General features: G+C 33.8%; 1 protein-coding gene across 6 annotated transcripts in view; it reads left to right on the top strand.

The window, feature by feature from the left end:
• The window catches only part of CDC42BPA (CDC42 binding protein kinase alpha), a 338413-nt gene that overhangs the window by 279501 nt on the left and 43203 nt on the right, over window positions 1–15709 (top strand). For 2 of the 6 annotated variants that reach the window (XM_057729074.1, XM_057729068.1), the window contains exon 22: window positions 13367–13471. The exons of 3 other annotated variants lie outside the window; for them this stretch is intronic. In XM_057729074.1, the coding sequence (XP_057585057.1) occupies window positions 13367–13471 (105 nt within the window). Of the gene's footprint in view, window positions 1–6300; window positions 6340–13366; window positions 13472–15709 lie in introns of all 6 variants that reach the window. One more of the 6 variants, XM_057729072.1, reaches the window with a different exon arrangement.

Raw genomic sequence — 15709 nt, 5'->3', positions numbered from 1 at the left:
ATAGGATAGGTCTCAGCAGAAGCACACACCTCAGCCCACTGCTATCCCATCTCTGCTCTCATATACTGTCTTCCACCACCACCTAGCTATAGTATCTGAGTTTCCCACTTTTACTTTTCCTCCAGGAGTATCCTTTCTTATCCTTCACCCACTATTACTCAGCATAGATTCAGTTCAGACATACATCTAAATCGTAAATTAGTACAAAGGAACTTCTATTATAAGGTAAGCAGGAGCTGAGTTCTCAAAGGCTACTGACTCTTTATGATTCAGGCTCCAGCTCTTCAAGGACATGGCTTTTCTCTCATCTGCTTCCTAAGCACTTTCCTCGCAATTTATTGCTTAAGCATTTAAGTTGATTCAGATCTTGCCTTTGCTACTTCCTAGGTATATAATTTGGAGCAAGTTATCTAACCTTTCTATGCACCAATTTTTCTTATCGGACAGATAGGGCTAATAATAGTACTAATCTCATAAGGTTGAAAATTTAAAGAAATAATGTATGTAATGCCCTCAATAATATTGGTTATTATTTCCTTACTCTTAATAGACCAGTTCCCCTCCATTGCTGTGTTCTCTTTAGTTTCCTTTCTTGTCCATGAATTCAGTTTCGCTTAAGTACTTTCTTAGCTCTTCCACTCAGCCTTCCACTCACCATCAATATGAATTGCTATACTTCCCTCCTGTTGAATCATGTTACCACTGGAGATGATTATGACGTGTCAGGGCCAAGGCCAGCAGTAACCTCCCATTCAAAAAAATATTTTATATTCTTAATTCATATTTTATGGCATAAATCTCTTATTTCTCTTCGTGGTTTGTAACTATGACTACCCTTTCCAGCGTTATCATCCCTTTCATCCTCAAAGTCATAATAGACTGATGTTTTGAATAATGGTATTCAATCATTGGCATGCTTGGGTTCAGCATCCAAGATATTTAAGCAAGTTCTGTATCTTCCTTTTTTCTCTTAGGCATTTGGATTCTTAAGGATTAAAATAAATCTTGATTGTTCTTTCTGCCCAAACTAATTAGGTTGTTGTACATGATGTTTATAATATGCAGTTGCCCTCTGTAGTAAGTAGACTCTAACTCTTAACAAACCCATAGGACACATCCTCTGCTCATTCTTTTCTGTTTTCTATCTCATTGCTGTAGAAAAGAAAAAGATTATATTGAAGACCTAAAATTGAATTGCCACTGGAATTTGTAGGTATAGGAGGGAATAAGGTTATTTTTAAGCAAAGCTGCACACATGAAGTTTCCTTTTGTGACCACGCCTCACTGACCTTCTCCACCTGCCCCCAGTAACCTAGTGCCCTCATACTGCCCTCTGATTCTTCAGAGCTGTACTACCAGTACCTTCCCTCCTCCAAAGTTACCTTCCAGTTTTTTCCTTAACCCTCCCACACACAAGCCTATTAAAACTATAATTCTTTTACTTATAATACTACACCTAATCACTCTCCTGCCTCTAATTTTTCCTCAGTATGTTTTGCCCGTTATTCAAAATTCAGATGAATGCTAGGATTTGGGGCAATATAGGAAGACATTTGAAACAAGATGCTTTCCTTTTAAGTCATACTGTTTAGACAACTCTTGACAGAAGAGAAAGAGTGTATGTAACACCAGTCCCTCCTTCCCTCTGATTCAGGCAAAGCAGAATACGTTCTCAACGCTCTGCTTCTGTAACTCAGGGGAACTTAGGCATTTGGACTCTTCTACATGTAAAATAATAGACTTTTGAAGGAGAAAAGAACCTTAGAAAATCTTTATTTAGTCCAGTGGTTTTAGTCATTATTTACCACAACACTCCCACTAGTAGGTAGGTTACTCTCCTGTTAGTGAGAGTGATTTTTTAGGGTTCTCAGTCTTTAGAGTAATAGGGAAGTGTTGATAAAGGGGTTATGTATGGCATTCTTTAGGGCAGATAAAAGGGGGGTTAGTTACTTTTAAAAGAAACTAAGACCATTTTGATACGTGGTCTCTTGGATAAGGCATTCCCATATAAGACAGCAGTCAAACAGATACCAGGATCTCTTCTGCTGTGGGAATTATTACCTCCTTTACTCTCATCTTTCCTCTCAACCCAACGTGCCCAATCCTAGACTGCCTGTGATACTACATATTAGGCCCAGTCTCATCCTCTAGGTTACAGGTGGGGAGCCAGTGGAGCTCAGCAGCTTGGGTTTTCCCCCATCTGTTCCCTTCATTCTCATGGCAGCAGATCCGGGGATCATCAGACTAAGCTTACAGGGACTTCCCATTCTATTCAGTTCATTTTCTCCTTTTTAAGTGAACCCCCAAAATGCTTGACTTGACTATATTAAAAGAATATTAATTATAGTTATATAAATGATTTAGTTGCTGTTTATATTTGATAAACATATTGTCATATATTAAATACATGCTAGGTAAGTTTTGATTTTTATTAAATTACAGTTCTACACTCTGTTCATTTAGGCTAAGTTCACAAACATGGAAATTGCCCATTTATCTGGCAAGTGAGAATGCACCAGCTTGCTTTTTGGAGGTTGTCTTACTCTGGTGTACTGAGGAAAAGAGTAAATCAAGGAATTAAAGCTCTAGAATATAAAGGTCAGACATAAAGGAAGAGGGATAGTAACTTTAGTCCAACTGTCAATACTCTTAACATTGTATTCTTTTCTTGCATTCTGGCATATTAAGAGAAGAGTAACCTGAGAGTATTGGCAAACTGAGTTCTACTCTTGGTTTTGGCCTCATATAAAAGCTTACTAAGGTGTCCCAAAATATTTAATTTCAGTCCTGACTCCTAGGCTCCTTCGTTCATGTCTTGCTTTTAACATTGTTCTCCTCCCTAGCTTCTTTCATATTCTGTCATAGCCAATCACAGAAGTCCGAGGCTTTGCAGTAGCCTAGCTGTATCTGGGAAAAGTTGGTTACGCGTGGGAATCAATGGGAGACAAAATTCTAAAACAGGTGTTGTAAAGAGTTTTTAATCCTATGACCAAAGCTAGGCCTAGATCCTTCTCAGAAATTATGGCATTTCTACAATTTCCTCCTTTAATTCTTGTTTTTTAAAACTTCCATATATTAAGCACAGCCTGACTTGAAACTTTCACATTTCAGAAGATTGTCATGTGCAATTCTTCTCTAATTTAGGCAGTATGTTATATTGTATATTATATATCATATATTATATCAATAATATATTTGGATAGCTAGAAGGAAAGAACCATGACTACATAGTCTTTACCTCTGGAAAGTAATAAGACCTGGAATTCATTAACTGAACCTTAAAATCTATTAGCCAAATTCTGTGTCCACAAGATAAATTACTTCTTTTGGTCGTGCTTACTTCCATAATCAGCCTTAAAGTTCTGGTGGCAATTTATAGACCTAGATATAAAATTGTATATGATTTCATATTAAGAAAATGTAACAGTTTCCAATGCTTGCTATGAGATCAATCTCAGTGTTTATAGAAAACCAGGGTATGTGTGGATATGTATAAGAATGTGTATGTTTTCCTCTATTTGCACCATCAGGAAAGTGTAATTTTCTTTTTTCTGTTGAAAATGTAAAAATGTTCTGATTTCTTGGTAGCCACTTGGGGAAGAACATTATTACAATGGTGATTTAATATCACTGTTAGCTTAGTGATACTAAATGCCGGCTTAGAAAACTTGTCCTTCGTATGCAAAGATAGTTTTGACAGACATTCTGACTTTTTGGTATAGTGGTAATATAATTTACTTTGAGCTATTCATGCCCTTTCTCATGGTTTTAACATACTCTAGGAGTATGGACAGCCAAAAAGTAAGGGTTTCTCTATGTTAAATATTTTAGCACTTTTTACATGTGTGCTACTCTTCTATGCACAGTGGTAGATACGAAGATACATCAGACATAGAAGTAGACATCAAAATGCTTATCTTATTATTAGAAAAAAATACACAGTTATGTATTCTATGAAGTAGAAAATGATAAATGCCATGAGAAATATTAATGTTAAATATTGTGGAATTTCAGAAGCATTCATCCACTATTTATAAAGAATTTTAAAATTTACAAGCTTTATGCTAAGTATAATACAATATTTCCTGCCCTTAAGGATCTGAGTCTGATGGGAAAAACAAACATCTAAATAACTATAACACCAATGGGAGAAGTACAATAATAAAAAATATGAACTGCATATCATCAGAGTATAAAGGAGATATTATGGAGCTTAGATTTAATCAGTCCCATATGAAATAATTATTAAAAGGCTTAACAGAGGAGATAGGTGACCAGCTTCCTTTTGGACAAGTTAAGTTTGAGGTGCCTGAGGGACATCCATGTGGAAATGTCCAGCAGATAGCTTTTTACGTGAGTCAGAAGCTTCAGGAAAAGGAGTGAACTGGCAGTAGAAATTTGGGAATGGTCATCATAGTTGAAAGTAGATTGAAATCTCCCAAGGAAAGACTGTAGCAAGAGAAAAGTAGTGAATTAGAACAGAAACCTGGGATCTCTCACATTGAGAAAGGTGTGGAGGAATAGGACTCCACGTAAGAGAAGGAGGAGCAGTGGTCACAGGGGATGACTCAGGAAAGTGTTGTTAACAAAAACTAAGAGAGTACAAAGTTTTAAGAGGGAATGGTCAGCGGCCTCAGGTACAGCCGGAGATATCTGGTAGCATAGAACAAACAGGAGATACTGATCTTATCAGCATTTCATTAGAGCGATCAAAGCAGAAGCCAAATTGTACTGTATTGAGAAGTGAATTGAGAGGCTAGGAAGTAGAGACAGTGACTGTATACTGTTTTGAGAAGCCTGACTGAGAAGGTTTGAATCCTAGCTCTACACACTCTTATCAGTTTTGTGACCTGTTGCAAATTAATCTGTTTTCTTCATGTTTAAAATGGGGATCATAATACCTACCTTATATTAATCCTTCTATGAGGATTAGAAAAGGCAATATATGTAAAGTACATATACTTTGAACAGTACCTGTTTATATTTTACACATGATGAATGTTAGCTATTATCATTATTAAGGAGGAAAGGGGAGAGATTACATGTTAGCTAGAGAGGGGTTGAGGGTTGAGTAATGTTTGGTTGTTTGGTTTGGGAACGTGTGGAGGGAGACAGATACTTCCTTTTAATAACCGAAGGAATATAACCAGATTTGAGCCTGAGACTTTAGCCTCCACCATAACGGAAGACTGAACTAAGAAGAACCTGTTTAGAAATCTGCAGACTTTCTAATACTGGTTTGCTGTGAACTCTTTGGGACACAGTGTTTAAGTCACCTTCCATTCCAGTTTCCTACAGAAAGAAATAATAGTTCCTGTTTCCCAGTCTGCCAGAGTTGTTGTACAAGTGAAACTGATCATCTTGAGTGCTGTTTCTTATCCTTGAGGTTTTCTCTGAAATCTTCGGTAACTCTTGTAGGCTCAGTTTATAAATTCCCTCCTCCAGGTTCCCACACAAATTTTGTGCATGTCCTTATGAAACCACTTGTCACATTGCTGATGGCATGTCTCCCCCACCAGCCTGTGAACTGCCATGCCTGCTTTATCTTTTAAGTACCTGACACACTGTAAACCCTCAATAAATGTCAGATTGAATTGAGTATAGGAAATTGCCTGAGTAGATGTGGTATATATTTGTGAAGCTCAATTGCTTGAGCATCACAGATTTCAAAAACTTGAAAAATATTTCTACATAATTATCAATTTACTGTTCGTTTTTTCCAAATTACGTAATTCTTTAATGTCAGAAAAGTGAAGGTCCCTCTTTTGATTAAGCCTAATGTTTAGTCAGGTTGGACAGTATTGTTGAAGTAACTTTCTGTTTTAATTCAACATCAGTAATTCTGAAGGCCTAATTTAGTTCTTATCGTTGAAAAAGAGTCATCTTTGAAACGAGTAAGAATTTGGTAGATGTCTGAAGCAAGACTGGTTAAGTATTTTGTTAAATGCTTACTAGCACTAAATCAGAGTTATTTAGACCTTTTTGTGCTCCCGTTTCAAGTTGCCACTACCAGCCTTTCCAGAAGATAAATTGGCCATAGCTTGATGGAGCATTATTTGGTGGGTAACTGTTTGTGCAAGGTCCAGTGAAAGTTTTATTACCACTCTTAGCCCTAGCCCGAGCAACTGTTTCTTTACTTTCCTGTCTTCCAGTTTTTCCTGAAAATATGTGTACTTTCAACCTATCAAAAATATGTCTTTATATGTATGTTTATATACTTTGTCTGTTAATACAGTATTAGTCATTGAGAATTGTGTGTGTAAATATTTGTAACGTAGTATTCTCCTTTCTTTGTTGAAGCGCTCTCCATCCTGTACTCCAGCTAGCAAAGGCAGACGTGTAAGAGACTATTGCACTTGTGTGCTCATCCCGATGCCCTCTACCCTATCTCTTATCCTTTTTGCCTGTGGTTGCAATGTTTTTGTGGTGTATTATTACATTTATTGCATGTTTTGTGCTGCTGCTCCTGCTATTGCTATTCTGCTTTTCTGTATTTTCTTTTTCCTTTTTTTTCTTTTTTGGCTTTGGCCGCAAAGGCTTTAGGAATGTTCATATAAATTTCTGTACCCAAACTACTAAAATTATAAGGTATCTTTTTTGTTTTGATTGGGTAAAAAAGTGATCCTAAAGTATGCTTTCTAAATTGGTCACATAGAAAGTGAATGAGTTTCTAAATAATCTGATGTAAACAATTATGTACAGATTCTTAGAAATTTTAATTATGTAGAAAGAAAACTTGATAATTCATATTATGTAGATTCAAAAAAGATTTGGAATAAGGTATAGATCTTACTGATTATAATTTTATGTAAATCAGTTCTGGAGAAATCTTTGATAGATTTTTTAATGTAGTTCAAAGTTATACTCCCAAATATCTTGTATTTAGAGATTTGAGGCAATGATGTTGATAATAAATCATTTATATTCTATTTCCAAGATTTAAAAAATATTTGTAGTGTTCTTTATATGTGTATTGATAACAAGCTGTAAACATCTTCCTATGGTAAGGCTAGTTCAGTGTTTCTCAGTCTGAAATGGGCCAGCCACTACCTCTATCCTACAAGATTCTCATGTGCCCAGAGTGGGGAATCTGTTTGTGAAAAGGTCTCAAATTTTTCTAAACCAGCCTCCACCCCAACACCAATGCACACACACTCAAACTCACTAGTTGAGAAGCTAGCTGATACTGTTTGCCCTGGTTTTCATATGCAATGTAAGTAACAACATTAAAAAGGAAAATCTGTGATAGATACAAATTTTAAATTTTCACTTGTCAGCTTCATGATCATTGATTGGTATTGATCAACACCTTAAATCCAGAATTTTGGACTGGGAAAGTTCTAAATCAGGGAATTATCTGGTTTATGGAAGGCGTGGGAAACAGTAGAGTGACCCACTGCTTCCTGTGATCTTACCTTTCTGGTGTGATGGAGGGTTGATTGTAAAACAAACACAATTAACCCTAATATAGCACATGTTGATTGTAAAACAAACACAATTAACCCTAATATAGCACATGTTTTCAAACTGTTTAATAATGAATAAGCAGTTCAGATACCAGTGGTATGGCCAGTAGAACTTCAACTTCACCTGACATCTCATTAATTAATGATGTTTATGAAAAGATTGCTGGTCAACTGACATTGATTTTCTTGATATTTGTAGAGAGTTAAAACCATTGGGTATTTGGATTTATCCAATCTGAGTATATGTTAATTGGTATCATATAACCTCTAGAAGGGAAGACCAAAATGTTGTGTGCTCAGTTGTATTAGGTTCAAATCATTAGCCTGTGGATTGACTACATTTTTAACTATTTGTTTTTGAACAAGGTTATCATTCAGAGAGATTTTGTTTTCCTGGTTAGATTTATCATAGATTAGTTATGTCTCTTGCCTTGTGGACTTCCAGGGGCTTTGACCACCCAGAACATTTCTGTGAGTCTTTAAATAAGGAAAATTTTTTGAGGGAAATAGCTGTTATAAGGCACCTGCTATTTAGTCTATATTTTTATTCTATAGGATATAAGTCACACTTAACCAGATCCTATTGACTTATAATTACATATGATTTCTTAAAATGCAGATGTGATAGGCTTGGTAATTTGCTTTCCAGGCTTCCCTTGATTTTCCCTTTATTGAGTATTTGACAAAGAAGAAGTCAGCTACTTAGAAGTGGTGATGTCTATGAGGGAGACAATTGAAGAATTACCAATTATTCAACAGTTAAATAGAAACATAGAATAGTGAGGAACCTCAATAGTCCCTGGGAACATCTGTGAAAACAGTAGAGCACAAATAACTACCATTCCTAACAGTAACCTTGAATCTAACAGTGGCATACAATTTTATATTACATAGTGTGGTTTTAGACAAGAAATATATAATACTTTCATAAATTTAAAATTCTCTGACTGAAATGCCATATAAATGAGGTATATATTTGTATTTCCCATGTGATCTAAAGCCTCATTTACAATTTAAATACTTATGTTCTTTTTAAGTGGCATTATTTAATTAATCATAGTATAAGAAAGATTTGCTGTTAATATTATTATTAATGTCTGAATACAGATGGTTATGGAAAGGTTCATAGTGTTTTCATTAATAGTGAGAAACACTGAGTATCTTTTAGATGATTCCTTTAGAATTTAAAGCAGAGATTGTAAATAGCCAACATGTGGCTGGGCTTTCTTCTGTGTTTTCTTAGAACATGTGTAAATTCTCCAGAGTAGATATTCAATTCAATAAATTGAAAATAAGGAGAAATTTTTATAAAAAGGAACAAATTACATTATTTGTAACTAAGATTACATTTACTAGTCATAACCTTCAGTGATTTATGATTTGTTTTAGAATGATAAAATAAGTTTACTGTTGTCCAAATTACATAGTATAATACTGTTTTCTTGAATCATAAGTGCAATTAACAGAAATAACTATATCACTAAAAGCTTGAGTTATAAAGCATTTCTGAATATTAAAAGATTGGATTACTTGCTACTTTGTTTCTAAAATACTTCCAGGTAAAGGATAAAGCAAATTGATGAAAATTAGATTTTTTCTGTTAACTTAGAGTTTTGTATTTACGAATACAAAAGCAACGTGTTAGACGTAAGCTATTTTTTAATCTATATCAAATTCATATCGTCTTGGTATCTTTTTATTTTAGAACCAGGTGTTTTATATGAATGTTTTTGCTACTTGTCCTTGTCCAAATCTATAGTTATTTTTGGAGTAGAAAAGACCCATTGATACATATTCAAGATAAGTAGTTTTAGATCTTTTTGTTATTTATAAGACTGTATTGCAAAATTTGAGAAATTCTTGATAAGTGGGTCACCTAAAAATCAGATCTGAGCCAAGGTGGAAAATAACTTTTCTGTTTTATAATACCATACTGCTCTAAAAATGCATTTTGTGGATTATTCATTAGAGAAGTCCTAATAGATTCAAGAAACACGATGGACTTTTTACATGACAGTGTTGTACATTGTGGACAGTACGCTGAGATTCAGATTTTCTGCTTTTTTTCTTTTTTTCAAGCAGTAGAGCAGTAAGTAAAAATGACATGAGTATAGTAAATGTTCCTAACACCTATTCATCAGAATAACTCCTTTAAGTATGTTTACTTAGAAAATGAATCAGTTAATCAAAATATAGAAAAAAATCACATTTACATGAAGAAATTTCTTATTTTTCTCAGTAGATTTCAGCTTATAAATATTGAATGAATTGCTCATACTATTCAGTTAAGATTTGTTTCCAAGATCTTCCTTTGGATTATATCAAAATATACTGTCCAATTAATATTAGCTATTTATTATTCCTTATTTTCCCATTTTTATCATTCTTTCTATAATCATAAACCCAATTATGAATTAAGGTATCTCTGCTATTGATGTATATAATATTTATCAGCTTTTCCTGCATTATTAAGTCGTCATTGTTTACATTTAATGCTATAATTTTTTTATAACACAAAGAATTTTTAACTTCATTAGCTTTAATATAATATTATATTTGTTTCAATGGTAAAAGTAACTAATATGCTATTAATCAATTGCTTTGCTGTCATATCTGAATCATTGCCAATTAATTATTAAAATTAATTTTAGGCTATCTGTAAATCCTGGCATATAGTTATTGAATATTCTGAAAGTTTAGTAAAATTAATTGCTTTTTAGTAGGTAGAATAAGCCGTTAATTATAAATGCATTGGAAAGCATGTAATTATAGATAAAATTAATAATATCTTGAAAGCCAGAGTCATGTTGGGGTTAACACTTTTATGAAGAGAATATGTAAGTGGTATTGTATTTTTCTTGTTACTGGTAACTTCTTTTGAGATATTGTTTACGCTGGTAGTAATCCAGAAAGGAGATGAAATATTAAAATCTATTAATCTAATTAGCTATTAGCTTCTACTAGAGTCTTTTAAAAAGACCTGGGAAGTTTTTTTTTTTAAGTTTGATATTCAAAACTTTTTTTCCCATGAGTTTATTCATCTTTACCAAACTTTTGTGTCCTTGTCTTTATGAGAAACGCACTTGGAAAATAAAGTGGTAATTTTTAAACTTCACTTATATATGCATGGTTTTTTTTAAATCACAGTATCGTAAATGGCATAGTTCAGCTCTATAATGTGGTCAGTTAATGCCATCTCAAAACATTATTTCAATATTTCTTACTTTGAATTTTGTTAAACAAAACTAACTTGATTTTGTTTAATCTCTGGAATTTATTTTTACTTTAAGAGCTTAAAGCTCCAAAGAGCTAGTGTAGAAATTTTCGTTATTCTATTTTACTACAATTAGGATGGGTTATTTTTAAATTTTAAATGTTTTCCACTTCTGAATAACCAGTTTTAACCTCCTTCAGCTAAGAAAATCATTTTAAAATCTGTTCTCATTTCTGTTGTTTTCTTTCATTTTATTGGTGAGTAAAAATTTATTAGGAGAAAAAGATTTATAAGTGACAGTAATTCTTCAGAAGGGCCAAGAGGTACGTGCTGAAAGCCTCAATCATTCCTTAAGAATCACTGGTTTGTGTAATCACAGATTGAACTGTGATAGTGTTTTTTTTCTTTGCGAATATCAAACTGTCATAATGTCACATTTTCATAGGATCATGCAACATGCTAGAAAATGTTTTCATGACCAACTTAAGTTTTAGATTTGACAGCTTTCATGATGTAAACCTCCCATTAGAGCACATATTGGCAAAATGGCTTAAAGTGGTATATTCTAATTTCAGCACAAGAAAGTATGTAAAACAGTGTGTTCAGCTTCTGTCAGCATGTGTCCACATAGCACAAAGAGCAGGCCCGCTTTAAAATTTCAGCCAGTACTATTGAAAATAGCAATCTCTTGCCTTTCACATTTTGAAGAGTTTTTAAAATAATTGGACCCAGAGATACAAAGCCATATAATAGCTATATTAAATTTCCTCCTCCTGGAAAATTTTCATGGTCTTAACTCACTGTCTTATTTTAAAATCTACTTCAAATAAAATGGAACCAAATTGTTTCTGAATTCTCTTTATCAACGTTTTTAAACATAGCATTATCCTTCATACAGGAACTTCTGATTTTATGTCTTTAAGCTGTGGGCTAAAGGCTTTTGTATGACAGGTCAGAACCTTAAATTTTCTTAAAATCAATTTTTTACAAGTAGCAAATCCTGTATTTGGACATTTCTTTAAAACATTATTAGGTAATCATTAACTCTTGATTGAGTCAGTTTTAAAATTCTTATTAGTATAAAACGTATCAATATTGCTTTGCTTAGCAATTCCATTTTAATTGAACCCACTCCCCCGTGGACTTTTTATTCAGCTTGAAATTTATATAATGTTAGGGAAACTAGAAAGAGATTTTTAGAAAATAAAAGACATTTTTACCTTATTCCCAACCTAGGGTCATATTTCAGATTAACAATTTAAACTGATAACCTTCTCCATGGCTGTCCCTCAGTAAAGTTGTAAACTAGGTAAAATTTGTCTGGAGTCCCATTTTCTTCTTTCTTTTACTTTCCTATTCCTGGTCAAAGTTCATTTTCAGCCTCTGCGGTCACTAAATTGCTCTGAATATCTCCACTGTGGAGACACCTTGTTACAACAAAAAGAGTACTGAATTTGGAGTCAACAGATGAGACTCAGGCCTGGCTCTCCAGCCTCTTGAGGCATGCTAATGTTATGAACTTATCTACATCTCACACACACAGCTAACATAGAGCTGGGATACATCAGTTCAGTAGTTCAGTTTTTAAAAAATGAAATACTTTCCTAGTTGTTAGTACATAGCTGCTACTCCAAGTCCCCTAGATGCCCCTACTAAGATCCTTCCTCTCTCCACTTCTCTTGAATCCAATAGCTAAAGGATTAAGGCCCGGCTGGTGGCCATCTTAGCCCCACCAAAGTCTTACCTTGTGGTTTGCTGAAATACCTGCTACCTGCCTATGCCCACCACCAAGGGAGACCACAGGTGGGCACCAGCAGAAGGCTACTCCAGTATTTGTCAGCGCACTAGCCAGTCCCTAAAATAGAAACCATAATAATAATAAAAATTAAAAAGAGCTTTTTTAGTAGATATTTAAAATCCTTAAGCTGATTGCTCTTTTGATTTGTAAATCAGTAAATGCTGATTTACAATAAATGCTGTAAATCTAAGCATTGTTCTTGCTGTTCAACAAATTTGAAACAAATTTCCTAGCTTTCCCAAGTCGTCTTCATTGCATTTCATTTAAAAAACCCAATCCTGGTAATTTTGAAAATTGCCAAACTGGATATATCATCGATCAGTGTTGCTCCATAGGATCTTTTATGCTAAATTTTAACCCAAAGCCTCTTTAGTTTCTAAAAATACTTGGTTAAAAGTGTGCAACTGAGTATGAGTGCTGGTATTTGTACTGCTGCAAAATAAAAAGAGAATTTAATTTAGTGACAAAGCTGATAGGTTAGTTTCTTTTACTTTCAACTAATGCCTTGTAGAGAACCAAATTTCATTTTTATCAAGGACAAAATTATTCCAAATCTGCAATACATATTTCTATTAAGTACTCTGCATTTATTTCACATGTATAATTTATTTTGTGGAATACAAGTAAAGAGCATACAGTAGTTCAACGTAAGAGATCAGTGGTGAAGATTGAAGCATTTTGTTAACTGTTGTTATCTTAACCTTTGTTTAAAGCTAGTGGTTATGCTTTTGTATGACACATCCCTAATGTGAATATTCAAACTAAAGTTTACTATTCTCCTTTCTCAAGAATGTTATCATGATCATGCCTTACAGAAATTTACTAAGAGCTGCACGTTGTTTAAAAGTGATTTCTTGGGTTTTTGTTTTTCCTGACTTATTTTCCTAGACTGATCCCGTTGAGAACACATATGTACGGAATCCGAACGTCAAGTTTTACATCCAGTCAAGGTCCACATCTCCTTCCACATCTAGTGAAGCTGAGCCAGTTAAGGTGCTCATTGGAGCAGTCTTGCTCCCCAACTTTTCACTTGTGTCAGGAAAGAGGGACTTGCAAAAACAAGTGAAATCTGACTCTCTTCTTTTAATCAAATGTATTGTGTAGTAAGTCACAGTATATTAGAGATCATTACATTTGACTGATAATATAGATAGCATTGTAAAACTGAAGTAAAAAATGGTCCCCCAGAATTCAACCTGAAATACCCAAAAATTTTATTTAATTTTAAAGTAGTCTTTATTTTAAGTGGACAGCTATATAGAACAGAAGACAGAGTTATGTGAATTTTGGAATTATCAGATTAAAAACTCTGTAGACACATGGCAGTATCAGGTGTCATTCTCATTTTAATTCTTCTATTAAATCTAATAAGATATGACATAACTGTTACTTCATAAGTAGAATTTAAAATTGCCACTGCTGGCAACTGAATAGTTTATTCTAACTGTTAATCAGTAATAGGCATCCAGCCAAATCATGCCTTTTAATAGTGCAAAAACAGTGTTGTGTGTGTACCTTGTATAAGTGAATGGTTTTAAGCAGCCAGTTGGCCAATTTTCTCAAGAAGTCAGAGGATGTATTATTCCTCAGTTAATGCCATCCTGCTGCAGATGCAGTTCTGGTTATTTACCCAAGCATTACAGTTCTGACATAGCTCCTTTGCTTCCCATTTGGTCATCAGCTAGAGCTGTGTCTAGCATTCCAATAGAAGCAGATGGTCCCATTTGGAAAGCTGTCTGAAGTGAAGTTTGAGTTGTAGTCAGATCCTGACTTGGTTTTTTCCAACCCTGTGGTAGACTACCTCAGACAGATTAAGTTGATGACACCTTCTGATTTTTTAGATTTTCATTGTTTCAATATTTTGAGTTTATGCATTTTTATTTTAATGTTAAAATATGTCAAGCATACAGAAAATAATATAAACACTCACATAACCACTATTCACATATTTAACATATATGAACAGTTTGCCCCAAAATTTGTATTAGAAAGAAAATATTCCAGACAGTTGAAATACCCTTCCCTATACCATTCCCCCTCTCCTTTCCCAGACATATCTAAATACCCTGAAATTGAGGTACTCCCTTTCTTCCTTACTTTTACATGTTTATTTCATTTGTATCCATAAACAATATATGAGTGTTTGATGTATATTTAAATTTTACACAAAGGCTATCTTTGCATGCATCTTATACAGATAGATACATGTCCACTTTCATTCATTATAACTGTTGCATAATATTTCATTGTATGAACATACCACAGCTATTTATCCATTCTCCTATTATTGGATATTTAGATTGTTTCCAGTTTTTTCATTGCTGAAGTGAACATCCTAATAGCTATGCTTTTGCAAATGTGCAGAGTTTGTTTAGCATATATACCTAGAAATGGAATTATTGGGTTGTGTTGAGTATGCATTTTCAGCTTTAGATCTTGTCAAATTATTTTCAACAGTGGTTGGACCAGCTTTCACTCCCACCAGCAGTGTGTGTGAGTGCGTTCCCTATTGCCCCACATCCTTCCAACCCTTGGTACTGTCAGACGTTAACTTTGTCTATTTGATGGGTAAAGAGTGGCATTTTTGTTTTAATTTGCGTTTCCCTGATTTCAAATGTTATTCAACATCTTTTTATATGTTTATTGACCATTAGTGATTTGCCTGTTGATGTCTTTTGTCTGTTGTTCTATTGAATTATTTTTCCAATTGTTTTGTAATTGTTCTTTGTATATTCTGGATACTAATTACTAGCTGGCTCTATGCATTGCAAATATTTTCTTCCAGTCTGTGGCTTATTTTAAAATTTTATTTGTCGTATCTTTTTGTCTTGCAACAGCTCTTATTTTAAAGTAGTCATATTTATCAATCTTTTCTTTTATGACTTCTGCTTTTTTATGACTTTTTAAAACAATTCTTCCCTATGCAGCCATTATAAAGATTTTCTTCCATGTTTTCTTCTAAAAGTTTTTAAATTTTGCTTTTACGTTTAGGATTTTAATCAAACTAAAATTTGTTGTTATATATTATGAGAAATGGGGTTCTAATCTAATGTTTTTCTCATATGAACAACTGACCCTCCTATATTTCCCACACTGATTTGTAAAGCTATTTCTGCTTTATATAAATGGGTCTATTTGGGGATTCTCTGTTCTCTTTCTTTGTTCTTTTTGTCTCTTCACATTGTCTTAATTATTGTAGCCTTAAAATAATTCCTGATACCTGTTATGATC

This window comes from Hippopotamus amphibius, chromosome 3 (assembly GCF_030028045.1).
Source record: "Hippopotamus amphibius kiboko isolate mHipAmp2 chromosome 3, mHipAmp2.hap2, whole genome shotgun sequence".
Classification (NCBI taxonomy): domain Eukaryota; kingdom Metazoa; phylum Chordata; class Mammalia; order Artiodactyla; family Hippopotamidae; genus Hippopotamus; species Hippopotamus amphibius.
Note: the sequence above shows the minus strand (reverse complement) of the source record. Positions and strands in the feature narration are given on the sequence as shown.